We start from the raw sequence: 15,779 nt of genomic DNA on the forward strand, positions 1-15,779 counted from the left end.
TAGCTGATGTCCCCGGTAACGTCAGGTCTATCAGGATTTAGAATTTGGACAATTTGCAGTTGCTGTATCTGTGCAGCAGTGGCCAGGTTTCTGCCCAGCCTGCAGATGGGTGGGCTCTGTCCCAGGCTTTATATAAGGGCATGGAATGTGCTCAACTTTTGTGTGCAAGTAGATGACTTTCACTGTACTGCGCTCACCAGCCTCTGTTCTCTCTGACAGACAAACTTATAGACGACGAGCATCTGACCAAAGAAGAGCAAGAGAGCCAGCTTCTGAAAGGTACAGTATGTGTCCTGTGTGTATTGGGATAGAATGGAATGGTTTAATATACGGTAACTGTTCTCTGAGAGGTAGCATGTAAATATTCTCACTCATTTAGTAATACACTGTAACTATACACTACATAATGATTGTGTATCTTGTTTGTAGAATAATAATCATTTCTCTGCACTTGGTCTTTATTCTGTACTAGGTGATTCATCGCGCCCTACGGGCGCTCTTCACACCGTCGTAAGGGGCTGCGCCCCCTTAATTTGTGAACGTTTGTATATGAGAAATATGGTTAGAATTGTATGAAAGATGCCCTGTATTGCAACTTAGGTGTCCGCGAATCGCGGGAGGGGGGGTCGCGGAGGGTGCCGCGAATTGCAGGAGGGGGGGTCGCGGTGGGTGCCGCGAATTGCAGGAGGAGGGGTTGTGGGGGGGGTGGATGCTGCGAATCGCGGGAGGGGAGGGATTGCAGAGAATCGCGGGAGGGGGGTTATGGGGGCGGGGGTTGCGGCGAATCATGGTAGGGGGGGTCGCGGGGGGTGTGCCGTGAATCACGGGAGGGGGGGTCACGGGGTGGGGTGCCGAGAATCGCGGGGGGGTGTGTGTGCCGTGAATCGCGGGAGTGGGGGTTCAGGGGGGGTGTGACGCGAATCGCCACAAGAAAAAATCAACACAGAAAGGTCAACACATGTAAATGTTGACAAAGTGTGGCACTTCATTGGTGTCCATGTCGACACATGAGAATGAATATGAAAACATTCAAAAAATTAAAAAAAAAACTTCAAAAACTCATGTCAACCTTTTTCATTGTCGACCATAGCCATGTCAGTGTTTTCCATGTGCAATTTAATTCTGGAGCTGCCGCGAATTGCGGGAGGGGGGGTCGCGGGGGTGGGTGCCGCGAATCGCGGGAGGGGGGGTTACGGGGCGGGGGTTGCGGCGAATCATGGGAGGGGGGGTCGCGGGGGTGTGCCGTGAATCACGGGAGGGGGGTCACGGGGTGGGGTGCCGAGAATCGCGGGGGAGGTGTGTGTGTGTGTGCCGTGAATCGCGGGAGTGGGGGTTGTGGGGGGGGGGTGACGCAAATCGCCACAAGAAAAAATCAACACAGAAAGGTCAACACATGTAAATGTTGACATAAGTGTGGCACTTCATTGGTATCCATGTCGACACATGAGAATGAATATGAAAATATTCAAAAAATGAAAAAAAAAACTTCAAAAACTCATGTCAACCTTTTTCATTGTCGACCATAGCCATGTCAGTGTTTTCCATGTGCAATTTAATTCTGGAGCTGCTGCGAATCACGGGGGGGTGCCGCGAATTGCGGGAGGGGGGGTCGTGGGGGTGGGTGCCGCGAATCGCGGGAGGGCGGGGTTCACAGGGGTTCCGGTGGGGGGTTGCCGCGAATTGTGGGAGGTGTGGGGTCACGGGGGTTGCCGCGAATCGCGGGAGGGGGGGTTGCGGGGGGTGTGACGCGAATCGCCACAAGAAAAAATCAACACAGAAAGGTCAACACATGTAAATGTTGACATAAGTGTGCCACTTCATTGGTGTCCATGTCGACACATGACAATGAATATGAAAAAATTAAAAAAATTAAAAATAAATCTTCAAAAACTCATGTCAACCTTTTTCATTGTCGACCATAGCCATGTCAGTGTTTTGCATGTGCCATTTAATCCTGGGGCTGCTGCGAATTGGGAGGGGGGTCGCAGGGGGGGTGCCGCCCCGAATTGCGGGAGGGGTCGTGGGGGGGGGGGGGTTTTGCAGCGAATCGCGGGAGGGGGGGTCGCGGGGGTGTTTTTGCTGCGAACCACGGTAGGGGGGGTCGCGGGGGAGCGGGTGTTTTTGCCGCGAATCGCGGGAGGGGGGGCGCGCGGGGGGGGGAGGTTTTGCCGCAAATCGCGGGAGGGGGGGGCGCGCGCGGGGGGGGAGTTTTGCCGCAAATCGCGGGAGGGGGCGCTCACCTGGTGGCTATGGAGTAGCAGTGCTGGGCAACATGGGAAGGCAGTGGGTGTCTGGCACTGTCTGTGGGCTCACTGGGCTGGTTCTCTGTCACATACCTCCCAACATGACCCTCTCCAGGAGGGACACAATGCTCTGTTTCTAGACTTCCCCTTAATGTATGATTGCCATCACCTGTTTTAAACAGGTTAATTTCTCAGAAAGGTGTTCAGCACAGATGAAGGCAATCACACATTAAGAGGAAAGTCCAGGAACAGAGCGTTATAGACACAGACACCCACTTTGAGTGACAGATGTAGCCAAATATATAAGAGATAATGGACATGATTGCAATAACTGCTTAATGGACTACATCAGGGGTAGCCAACTCCAGTCCTCAGGACCCCACACAGTACATGTTTTCCAGGTCACCCGGCAGGTGCACCTATGACTCATTGACACATTTTAAAAGATCCACAAGTGGAGCTAATTATTTCATATTATGATTGTGAGGAGACCTGCAAAACATGCACTGTGTGGGGTCCTGAGGACCGACTTTGAGAATCCGTGGTCTATATCAGGGGTAGCCAACTCCAGTCCTCGAGAGCTACCATCAGTGCTAGTTTTTCAGCTCACCTCACAAGTACACAGGTGCACTCATTACTGACTGACACATTATAAAAGATCCACAGGTGGAGCTATTTACTTCACCTGTGATGAGACCTGGAAAACATTAACTGTTGGTAGCTCTTCAGGGCTGGAGTTGGCTACCCCTGGTCTATATCAATATTCTTCCAGACTGTCTTCATTAGTCCCTGTCCCGGATGGTCCTGTAATCTACTATCAGATTATACACGTACATTAGTCATACATATACTATAATCAGTGTGTTTTATTAGTCCAGTCTTAGGACGGCACACAGCGCTCTTATGCGTTAAATCCACAGCGCAGTGTACTGTGAGGCAGCACTGCTAACCATTGTGCCACTGTGCCAAGTCCAATTTCCAAATTAGCGGATTGTGGTAGGAAGCTCCGATTTGGATTTTCACCTTTGGTCTCATTGCATCCTAAACATAACATTAAACAGGTCCAATAACACCCAAGACACGAGAGAGGGCAATGTGACATAATGCAGGTATTTGTTTGCCTCCATGAAATGGCAAGCAGCCGGTCTCCCCATATAATGTAGAACACACGTGTGTTATCCCTCTTGCTACCACCCATGTATTAGTATAATTCTATACAGTGCAGGTTATACAAAAGTTTAAAATATGGGTTGAAATGCCGCAGGACACCCTCCCCCTCCCTTCACACATCAGAAAACCCTGGCTGCAGTTGTACCCTATCTTAACACAAGTGATTCTATTTTGGGCAAGTTCCATGTGCTGGATAGATTGTAGGTGAGAGCGGATACACCATCCCCCTCTCTTGCTGCGGATGACTAGTACACAAAGGGTGAGTCTGACCAGCAGTCTGGGTGTTGGCGTTACCCCTTCTGCGTCTTGCTCCTCCTTACATCCACTCATTCCAAAGGGTTTGTGGCACAGTGCTCCAGTCCTTACATGGTACTGCAGGATGCACTTGTTCCCAGAGCTGACTAGTGCCAGGGATTTCTTCAGCATTGTTCCCTACTTTACTGTTATCAGTTCTAAATCTGATTTGTTTATCAGTCAGGACAAAGGGTCTGTTACTTTGCTGGGAATGCTGAGACTTGTAGTTCCACTGCAATGCCAATTCCACATATATGTGCCTTATGAAATGTACCTGCTTGTACCTCTCTGTAACAAAGCGTCAAGCAGCAGTAGTTGTGAGCACAAATCCCTATATTACTGTACATTGCACTGCCACGGGCAGCTGTGACTGTTAGGGGGAGATGTTTGAAATCCAGGAGAGCAATAAAGTGAAGAAGTTTCCATAACAACCAATGAACTCTTGTCTTTTTACAAGCTATGTCAGAAGCTGATTGGTTGCTCAGAGCGTCTTCTACACTTTATCTCTCTCCAGTATTTTATCACTTTTCCCCTTGGGCCTGAAGGTGATGAAGCCCTGGCGATGAATTATCAGACGTAGCTTGTAGATTGTGATGCCTACAGTTCAGTGAGCCAGTTCTTTGTATTACATTGCCGTAGCTGTTCTAACACTCTGGTAGAAATACCTCATTTTAGGTTGCCAGTCTCATTAAGTAAATTGTTTCCGTTCTGCCGCCTTTCCTTTTTCCTTTTATTGTGCACACAATGGGGACAAGGTTGGCTGTGCTGCCCGCTTTATGAACGCTTGACCGATTAGAATGGGGTAGCGGCATCCTCTGCCAACAGGGTACAGACAAAGCACTGTTGCCTCGCTGTGTGACAAAGGCCGACTCTGTAAGGTTCCGGCATTTGTGATGAGCCACAGCCTGTGCTGGTCGATTCTGATCACATTGCTATGCTTGTTATCACTGTTTCTGGCTCAGACTGTACAGAGCACCAGGGTCAACACCAGTTTTATTTGTATGCAGTAGAGCAGTGGTTCCCAACCCTGGTCCTCAAGAACTCCTAAGGCTGTGGCCACACATAGTGGTGCTGTGGGACCCATTCAGTGGGGCCTGCTGCGGCACAAGGAGGCTGTCTGTGGCCACACACAGCAGTGTGGCCAGATCCTGCAGAACAGGGTCCGCCCACTTCCGACCGCATTTCATGTGTAGCATAGTGCGGCACTGTGTGGGAACCAGTGCAGGAGGGCATAGTAACCTGTGCAGACTTCCTGTATAAAATCATGGGCTAGCTGAGCGTTACACATGTTTTATTTCTGTCTATACAAGTGTCCCGTATTATACTGTGATTAATTGTTCATGTGCACCAGTCATAACTGGGGTTTTACAGTGGAGCTTGAATTGGGTTATGTCATAGATTGAGAATGGAAATGGGGCATATGGATAATGGATTAATTTAGAAGTAGTGATGTCTAGCACTGAGTAAGTAGAAGTAGATAGATGAGTAACATTGCATGGGGGGGGGGGCACTTATGTGTGTGGAGGAGGAGGGGGTAGGTATTCTTAGCAACCATTCAGATGGTTGTGTCATTTATCATGTGCAATTAGTCATCTGGTTGCTGTGAACAATATTACTGTTCCCTTAATTAGCTGTGAGTGTTTTTAGACTGGAGTAAAGCACCAGTTGTAGAGTCGGTGGAGGAAATTGTGCTGAGGGCTGTTGGGATGGGGGGGGGGGGGGTTTGCAGTGATTATGTGTGAGTAGTTACTGTGAAGATTGCACAACATCCAATTATCATACACTAATTGGTATTACATTACTAGATGTATTTATAGTATAGTTGAAACAGCTGAGATTGGTATATATGCATCAGTGACATAAGGCACCTTTTACTTACATTGTATTACAAGGTATTCACGGCACTGTGCAGGGATAACAATACAGCAGTACAGAGGATAGCAGCGATACAACTAATTGCAAGCTGGTATTATGTGGTTAGTGGGGGGGGGGGGGGGGGAGTATAGCTAGGAGAATGGGGTGTAGGAATTCTTGTATGCAGTGAGTAAATGGATACGCAGGGTCAGAGGGGGGTGGGAACTGGAAGACAGGGTGCACAGGTATGGTTCTAGAGGTAGAGAACAGGGGAAGATGAGAGCTTACAAGACATAACCAGGAATGTAAACTGGGAAAAAAGTAGGTGGAAGGTCGGGCCTTAGTGGAAATGGCCCACCCACCCCCAAAAAAATTATAACCCAGGTCCAGTGACCCGGGAATCAAGAAGGTATGGCCATGGGATGGACCCGTGTTGTGGGCACGGTAAAATGGCAATGCAGGTCATGGGACCTGGAACCCGTTTACAGCAATGGGAGAGCCCATGCCTCCCAATCATTGTAGGAGGTTGGAAGGCTGGGGGACAGGGCACATGCAGTCTGATGCCGTCTGCCCTGCTGTGCAGGTGGAAGCTGTACCAGGGTGAAGGTGAATGTATTCCACATGCATGCAGCGCCAGTTCACTGCACAGAGGCTGTGGCTACCTGGCAGCTTCCAGAGATCTGGGCTTGCCACCAGCATGATGTAGGCGCCCCAGTGGTCCTGACCAGCACATTTCCCAGCGCTTGCAGATGTTCGCTCCAAACATCGCCCTTAAAGGTCCTGTACCGAATCGGTATGGAATCCCGGCGGTTGAAATCCTGTCGCTGGAATCCCGACAAGGGGGGGACGTGGAGCGCCCCCCCTTGTGGGCTCGCCACGCAGCGGGCCCGGTGCCTCGCTACGCTCCGCACGCTAATTTATTCTCCCTTTATGGGTGAATAAATTAGCCACGGAGGGAGAAAGTTTCGGGATTTCGGCGGTCGGGATTCTGAACGCCGGGAAATTGACTGCATCCCCCTGTACCGTGTTCAGTGTATAATATTCTGACCCGGGAATGTCTCCAGTCAGCACCGCAGTGTAAGCGGTGGCCTGACCATGATTGGGACAGTGTTCCATATCCCTGGTTGGAACTGGGATTTTAGTATAAAAGCGGTATTACAGGGAGGTAAGAGTATTGAGGTATGCGGAGGGCTGCTATACTTTTATGAAGAGATGAGGTGCAAGGTACTGTTTTCAAGGTGTAGAATCAATGGAAGGAATGCATAATAATTGAAGAGGTAGAGTTCATGGCAGCAGGAAGAGAAGGAGCCAGGCAGTAATATTATATCGTAAGTGGGAGGTTGGGTAGATGACCATCACGGGAGAATGAACTCTGCGTAATAGGTGGGTCAAGTGGAATAAAAAAAAAAATAGATGCTTCGGGAGGAATGTGCATTGGTGGGAGAGGAGGACTCCTATGTTACCTCCTTGCCAGTTTTCAGGTTGAGGAATGTAGGTGATCAAGAGAAGCCCAAAAAACGGAGGACAACAGAAGTTGTCAGACACTCAGAGCCTGGTTTTTTGTTTTGTTTTTTACAATGAGGAAGAAGATCTAGGGAATTGGCGATTTAAGTTTATTACATACTGTACATATTTAGTGTTATAAAGGGTGCAGGTTGGGGAAGACTGATTGGAGTATGGAAGAGTTTGGCCGTGTCGCTGGTATGTTGTATGTGCTGAGGAGGAGTAATGGGGCAGGACAAGACGAACACAAGGTTTGGAAGAGGAGAGATGTAGAAGTAGTGAAAAATAAGTGGTGTTTATGGTGGAGTGGGGCTAGGAGTGAAATGGATATGCAGGGACTGGCAAAGGAAGATGGCCAGGATGTCTAGAGGGATGCATAACACAGAGGGAGGAGGAGTCTGTTAAGGGTGCAGAGGAGATGGATGGATGATCACACAAGTGAACAGGAAGGACAAGTGAAGGGGGGGGCGTTCCAAATATTGACAACAATTCCAAATAGCAATATAATGGTACTATGAACATAAAGAGGTGGAAATATTTAGGATCACTTAATCAATATAGTGTGAAAGATTGCAAAAATGGAAGCAGGATATAAGCTGTTAAAATGTATGCTCAGTGATGTCTAGCCAATATCTGTTGCAAGGCTGAATAATGGAAGAAAACCGTGCAGGTGCCGGTAGCAGGTAAGTGGTAATGTGTGTTAGGATGTCCTCTACAACAGCTGTGTGTACAGGCTAGTGCAGAGACATGAGTGGATTACCTCTGGCCAGTAGTACTAATCTTCCCCCAATTTGTTTTCCTGATAGATAAATATGTCTGTGCTCACAATAAATAAAGCTGACTTACCCAACATTTTCTTGTGTGTGACCTTTGTAGGGAGTCCGACAGACGTGAAAGATTCCGATTTATCAGACACACTCAGTCCCAGCAAGGAGAAGAGCAGTGACGACACTACAGGTATTCACCATCTCCTAGTGTAATATAAGGCAAGGGCTGGCACATTGAGACCTAGCTGTATACTGTCATTGTGTGATCTCCCTCCGGTCTTGCATTAATCAGCTATCTCTGTATCATTGGATTTGATTTTTTTGCAACGGCATTGCGTGTACATAAACCACCCCCCCCCCCTTGATGGTCCGCGCCCCCTCCCTCTCGCATGCCAGTTGCCCGCACGGCTGCAAATGGATGTTTTGCCAAAACATCCAAAGGGGCAGACTAGATGGGCCAAGTGGTTCTTATCTTCTATCAAATTCTATGTTTTTATCCATTTGCAGCCTATGGGGCGACACCCACATCATTTGATGGTCACCAACTGTCGAATCATGTGGAGGGAACGCGCAGAGAGCCCCTGAGGCTTTGAATAAGTCAGCCGGGCGGCTGCCGGGCGAATCTCCCTGAAGGGAGAATTGCGGCGAAAGTGCAGCGAATCCTACACCGGATTCGCTGCCAGCCACGATCCCGGATATTGAATACTGGCCAATGAGAGCCCTGGTCAGGCCTCCTACTGACTCTACACTGATTTTGGGTTACATACCCAGGCAGGGCCGGCGCCACCACTAGGCAAATCTAGGCATTTGCCTAGGGCGCCGGCCACTGGAGGGCGGCATTTCGCGTATATAAAGCTTGCGGCGGCAGCGGGGGGTCCCTGCAGTCAAGAAATAACCAGCGCTATCCGCCTGGCTACGCGGAAGCGCTTCTGTTGTGGAAACACTGGCCGCACGCTGATTGGCTGAGATTCAGCCAATCAGCGTGCGCCGTCCGGCCAGTGTTTTCACAACAGAAGCACTTCCGCGTAGCCAGGCGGATAGCGCTGGTTATTTCTTGACTGCAGGGACCCCCCGCTGCCGCCGCAAGCTTTATATACACAGCCGCAGGACAGGTACACATCCCCCCCCCCCCCGGCACCGGGGCGCCCCCACCCCGACTCGCCTGGGGCGCTCCGGTGCCTTGCACCGGCCCTGTACCCAGGAGAGGATTCAAAAACAGGAACTCCATATCATATCATCATTCGTAAATGATATTTTCTACTGTGTACGCACTTTATTGTTAACAATGTACGCTTCTGAGCAGTGGGGGCACTTGTTCTCTGCAGAACGTCTGTGCCTTGTTGCAATCTAGTAATTTGGCCAAACCCTCACAAAGGCTTAGTCATCCATTGGCTTGTCATCAACAAATAATTCTTCATTTCAAATGTATTGCAGTGCATTGCTCCAAGCTCCCACACTCAGGAAATGCATTACTATATCCCCGTTGTTCTGCGATACCTCAATATGCTTTGAAGCAATGGTTCTCTACCTCGGTCCTTAAGTACCACAACAGTTCACGTTTTCCAGGTCTCCACAAATAATCACAGGTGAAATAATTAGCTCCACCTGTGATCTTTTAGAATGCATCTATGCACCTGCCAGGTGACCTGGACAACGTGCACTGCTGTGGGGAGGTTGAGAACCACTGCTTCAAGAACATGACATTTTTACATTTAAGCCTTTTCCCATAGCCCATTGGTGGATATTGGGCATCAGCCCTCCACTCTGGTTTAGTTTGACATGTTCTTCTATTCAGAACATTTTTATATTTTGGTTTTCTCCCTTCTAATGTCATTTTTAGTTCTCTTGCCCTGAGGCTGTATTAGTCACTTTGCACTGCTCCTACCAGCATCTCTATACCCCATTGTTACGTTGTTCCCTAGTATAGTGGTTCACAACCCTGGTCCTCAAGTACCCCCAACAGTACACATTTTCCAGGTCTCCGCACAGTATCACAAGTGACATAATTAGCTCCACCTGTGGATCTTTTAAAATGTGCCTGAACAATCTGTGCACCTGCTGGGTGACCTGGAAAACGTGCACTGTTGGGGGTACTTGAGGACCTAGTGGGTTATGACAAAAGGACATGAGTCCCAAAAAATCCATATTTTTGTGTAATCTTTGTATCTTCCACAGACGGCCAAATGGATGAACAAGAGCTGAATGAATCACTTAACAAAGTCACTATACTGAAAGGTGAGGTTTCAGTTTCCTCTAATGTATGTTTCCCATAGATGCTGGCATGCACACGCCCATAAGCAACACTGTGGTGTTGGTGTTTGGGACCAAAGCCCTTATTAACCCTTTAAGTGCCAAGTGAATTTGTCAAAATTGGTGTGACAATTACCAAGCAAACCTTTTTATTCATCATAATGACCCTGTAATGTTTCCCTTATATAGGAAATACAATCTTTTTTACATAACATTTTTTATTTAAGTTTATATATAACAAATGTGAGCGACGCTGGTATTTTTAGCTGGTACTTTGCACCTCTCTCACAGACATGTTGACACAAATATTTTGCACACCTCTCACAGATGTGGGCACTCAAAGGGTTAAAATTTTACCTTTTTTCTGTCAGACGGTGAAAGGATTTTTCCCAAAAACTTCATGAAAGATCAGCGCAAGTAGAGATCAGAAAGTCATTAAGTTTTCATCTGATCCCAAGATATCAGCCCAAATCAGATGTGTTTGACGCCCCCCTCAGGTCTGATGCACGGTCCCGTGCGCATCGACCCTGAGTCTGAGGTCAGACTTGCTGCCCGGGAAGGTCCCGGATAGCTCAGGGGGTTGGGTGGCCATACACTGCTGCGGTACATTGCAGTAGAGTACGGCCACCTTCATTTTGGAGCCTTTGAGTGATTATCTTTCTTGTGATCTCCCATTTCCATGGCAACCATTCCTTTCTGAGGAGGTAAATGTGAGCTTTCACAATGTGTTTGAAGCTGGGGATTTACTGTTTACCCAAGTTCTGAGAAGGAGAAAGATGGCACTCCTGAATTTAATATGAGCTTTTAGAATTCTCCAGGCAGGTCAAGCAAAAATGGACTGCAGATTGTAAGCATTTGCTCCATACAGTAGTACGTCATTACTATAGGCTTTCTCTGTTTAGGGAACTTGCTGTATAACATCCACTATTGGTGAGAATATTTCTTATTGAAGATATACTGTCACATGAGGAGAGACGCAGTATATATAACTAAAATTCCTGTCCTAACTTGCCATAAGAGAATCCTGCTATATCCAATAATTGTGGCAATGAGGTGATAATTGGCCAAATTTATTTCTGTCTTTCCAAGTTTTTTCTTCAACCACAGACCAACTGGACAGTGGATTAGTAAATCTGTCTGAAGTCCCATACACTCTGGTGGACTTCCAGATGAGCAGCAGTGATGCGCTCTCCCACATCACCGCTGCCCCGGTCTCTCATCTGCAAATGAGCGGCGGAGTGGACGGCTTTCCGTAGTGTCCCGCTATGGAAAGCCGTCCACCCCCGGGAAAATTGTACTGAGCGTTTTTGCAGCCCAGCGATTTTCCCCTATAATAGTTATCCATACACGCAAAAACATCCAGTGTGAATGGACCTTAAAGCTTCATTGTCAATTGACCAATGCACTTGTCTGTCAAGCCCCAGGCTAGAGTGTTCTCTTGGAGGTCCAAACATAACCCAGTGTATTTCATTGCCCATAGATTTGGAACCCAGAGTTAGGGTGGGGACTACTGGCTGCAGCTGCATGTAATATCTCTGTGCTATGGAAAGTACGGAGAGGGTACATTGTGCCCTATTACCCCATACTGGCCCAAACCCATCTGGTGTCCACATGTACATATGTGGGGTGCATCTAAAGCTCACATATTTACATCCTGTATTCTATAAAAAAAACCTGGTACCCTCCTATAATATGGTATATATTTTTTCATACATCCTTGTATCCCCTTGTAGTCTGATCTTTGATATTGTGAGTGAATAACCTAATTGAGAGCTATGTCTCCCTCTTGTGTTCCAGATGAGCTGCACCACGTTCAGTCTGGTTCTAATGATGCAAAGCAGGAGATCCAGCAGCTGGGCAAAGAGTTGGCTGAGGCCCAGGATCTAGCAAAGTCCAGCAGACAGAAATGCTTAGAACTTCAAGGTGAGGTCTATTCATCAGCCACTATAGTCCTATGAGCAATGCTGGTGATTTGGCTTGTTTTCCACTATGTTAGCCTGGTTGTGTGGTATTTAGCCAGAACTATTGTCTGTTCTCTGACCTGATGTGTAAGATGCATTGGGTTGACAGCCTACAGTTAGATCAAGGAGACCCATTACATACAGCTATGTGGATTTCTGCAACATCAATGGGCAACCTTGGTTTTGACCTGAGTGCGCATATTAACAGCAAATTTATTTTGCTTCTTTAGCCTTGTGTATCAAATTAGTGTAGAAGCAAACTAAATAGTTGTAGCTACTTGGGGCCATAATAATTATGGTGTAGTAACAAAAATTCTCACCACAGAGCCCAGTGTCCCCTACAGAAACATAGACTTCAGATAAGAACCACTTGGCCCATCTAGTCTGCCCCTTTTTTTATCCTTTATTCTAGGGATGAGGAACCTCGAGCTGTTGTTGAACTTCACATCCCAGCATGCTCTGCTACAGTTTTGCTATTTGGCCATGCTAAAACTGTTGCAGAGCATGCTGGGATGTTTAGTTAAACAACAGCTGTAGGGCCGAAGGTTCCTCCTCCCCGCTTTTGGCAATTTAAACCCTTTTGTAGCCTTAGTTCTTAGAACAGAACACACTATGCTCTCCGTCTAACTGAGGTTTATGTGTTTATATGTCTCTCTATTTGCAGCACTTCTAGAAGAGGAGCGGAAGTCCAGTAGGAAACAGACTGAGGAGTCCACCAAGCAGATTCAACAGCTCCAAGGTATCAAACAGTATAACTGCAATACTTGATCCAAGTAATCAGCGGGTCTAGGATCACGTGTTCGGTGCTGAGAAACAGGTCTAGGATCACGTGCGATTTCATGATGATGTTAAGAAATTCATTCATTTATTGGGGCAGATGTATTAAGCCTTAAAAATAGATAAACTCAAGGGTTTATAAAGGGGGTAAAAAAACAGGAGGTTATTCTTGTTACTAGGATGGAGTTAATAACTCCTCCCCAGAAAACAAAAAATCCTGGCGCTCAATCAATAGTGATGGTTAGTTTAATTAAAGGAATATATGTATACAGATAATAATGAAAAAATACACAATTAGCTGCTGCCAGTATTAAATGAGATCACCCGAGCTCATTAGAAAAGACAAAAACTGCAAAGAATGATACTCGGCGCTGCTGATTGGCACTAATAAATAATATCTGCTGAGTGAATAAATTTGCGGACACACTGCTTAAATTTGTATCAATTTTTATAAAGATATAAAAAGGGGAAAAACAGTTAGACAGTCACATACACATATAAGTAACAATTGGTATCAACACATTAAGATACAATTAAAATGTAGTAACAATCCTGAATGAGAGGTCTCCAGTGTTATGCAGAATATTATGTGTTCTGCTGATGTATAAAGTGGACAGTTCGTGCCAATATATACGTTTTTTAAAGGTAGGTATATAGTAGCCACTATAATAGAATACAAGCCAATCCCTTTAGCGTGTAATGAAAACGCAAGTGATTTAGATGGGCAATAAGGGACCAAGCACGCATAGGTTATCTGGAGGACGTTTCTTGGGGAGCAAAAAACAGTTTGTGTTTGTTGGTAATATGCTCACCTAATAGGTGTATTGTCCAATCCTCACGGAGCGCCGGTTAATAGGCAGCCAGAGCGGCTTATGATGTTGAAAAGCCGGTACTTGATTATAGCTGCGCCGGTTATGGAAGTTAGCCCGTGATGGTAACACAAGTTTTGCACGGTGTCCGTGCTGGCGGGAGTTGTACGCCGGCAGCACTTCCAATGCAGGAGATGGGTGTAGATTGGTTATGCACGGTGTCCGCGCTGAATGGTCTTGTATGCCGACGGCGCTTCCAGTGCAGGAGACAATGTAGGTAAGCGGTGCGTGGTGTCCGTGCTGAGGGGCCTGGTGAGCCGGCAGCACTTCCACGACGGGTGACAGTTGATAGCATCTAGCGTGGTCCAACTTAGGCAAACAGACAGGAGACCTCACACTGAGCTTTTGCTGACGTCAACGCTTTTCGTAACCACTCGTGTGCTGGAAACTTTTTCAAGACGGTCTTGAAAAAGTTTCCAGCACACGAGTGGTTACGAAACACAGCCTTGTGTCAATTGTCTGTTTTATTGCAAGTCTGCCGCCGTGCAGCATTACAAATCTTGTGAGTGACCTCGTACGTTTTGTGTGTGTGTATATATATATATATATATATATATATATATATATATATATATATTTATATTATAATATATTATAATATATTGTTGGTGCATTTAAATGAATACATTGGTAGCAGTGGGCATATAAAATATAAACATTGGTGGGCAGCTGTGTGCGTCGCTATCTGCTGGGGACGGCTATGGATAGTGTAGGGCACGGGGCGCCCCAGGCGGGAGGGAGGGCGCTTTGGCGCTTACCCGCTTTGCTCCACAGGGGAACTATGCGGCCACAACTCACCGAGGGAGGGAAGGGGCTGGAGGGGGATGTGGTGACGGCCGCCGAGTCACTCCAGGGGCACATGGGGGGGCGTTGCATTTAAATAAATATACATTTGTGGCAGTGGGCATATAAATATATAAACATTGATGGGCAGTGTTGGCAGTAACGTATACATTGCTGGTCTGTGCCAGCAATGCATAAATCATAAATTAGTATCAACACTGCCCACCAATGTTTATATATTTATATGCCCACTGCCACCAATGTACTGTATATATGGAACCAGGGGCGGATCCAGGATAAAATGACAGGGGGGGGGCACCATGATAAAAGAGGGTTTAGGTGGGGGGGCGGTGTTAGTGGTGCCAGTGTACATGCTAAGAGAGTGGCAGAGAGAGGGTGGGAATGGGATTAAAAATAGGCCCTGGCATTTAAAGTACGCAGGCCCACCATGGTGACAAAAGTGAAGGATGTAGTTTTGCGCGCGCCGAAGGCACGCTCCGGAAAATGTGGTGTGGCCACTCAACAGGGGGCTTGTCAACACCATATACAACTTCTACACATTATGCAACAAAATACTAGACCCCATTATATTTGCCCCTTACACATGATGCCAAATGGAATGAGCCAAAATTCACATAATGCCACACGGATTGAGCCAAAATTCAAATAATGCCACATGGATTGTGTCAAAGTTCACATCAAGCCACACAGATTGAGCCAAAATTCACATAATGCCACATGGATTGAGCCAAAATCCAAATAGTGCCACATGTATTGTGTCAAAATTCACATAATGCCACACGGATTGAGCCAAAATTTACATAATAACACACGGATTGAGCCAAAATTCACATAATGCCAAATGGATTGAGCCAAAATAAACATAATGCCACACGAATTGAGCCAAAATTCACATAATGCCACACGGATTGAGCCAAAATTCACATGATGCCACACAAATTGAGACAAAATGCACATAATGCCACACGTATTGGGCCAAAATTCACATAATGCCACACGGATTGTGACAAAATTCACATAATGCCACACGGATTGAGCCAAAATTCACATAATGCCACACGGATTGAGCCAGAATTCACATAATGCCACACAGATTAAGCCAAAATTCACAATACGTTTCTTAAACAGGAACATTGTCCACCAAAGGCGCGCATTAAACATTTACACCATAATGTCCATTACACGTTAAGTTACACTCCATTATATCCATTATGTATTATGTCAAACACCATAATGCCTATTAAAAATTATGCTACATAAGTGCTGCTTATCTACATGCTCATTGCC

The 15,779-nt window shown here is 46.7% G+C and overlaps 1 protein-coding gene across 4 annotated transcripts in view; it reads left to right on the forward strand.

Annotated features, from left to right (window-relative positions):
* Nucleotides 1-15,779, forward strand: part of SLMAP (sarcolemma associated protein) — a 114,283-nt gene that overhangs the window by 80,916 nt on the left and 17,588 nt on the right. For all 4 annotated transcript variants that reach the window (XM_083156247.1, XM_083156249.1, XM_083156248.1 and 1 more), the window contains 5 exons: nucleotides 220-279; nucleotides 7,941-8,021; nucleotides 10,007-10,066; nucleotides 11,879-12,004; nucleotides 12,707-12,781. In XM_083156247.1, the coding sequence (XP_083012373.1) occupies nucleotides 220-279; nucleotides 7,941-8,021; nucleotides 10,007-10,066; nucleotides 11,879-12,004; nucleotides 12,707-12,781 (402 nt within the window). The remainder of the gene's footprint in view (nucleotides 1-219; nucleotides 280-7,940; nucleotides 8,022-10,006; nucleotides 10,067-11,878; nucleotides 12,005-12,706; nucleotides 12,782-15,779) is intronic.

Source organism: Crinia signifera, chromosome 8, assembly GCF_055691185.1.
Source record: "Crinia signifera chromosome 8, ASM5569118v1, whole genome shotgun sequence".
Classification (NCBI taxonomy): Eukaryota; Metazoa; Chordata; class Amphibia; order Anura; family Myobatrachidae; genus Crinia; species Crinia signifera.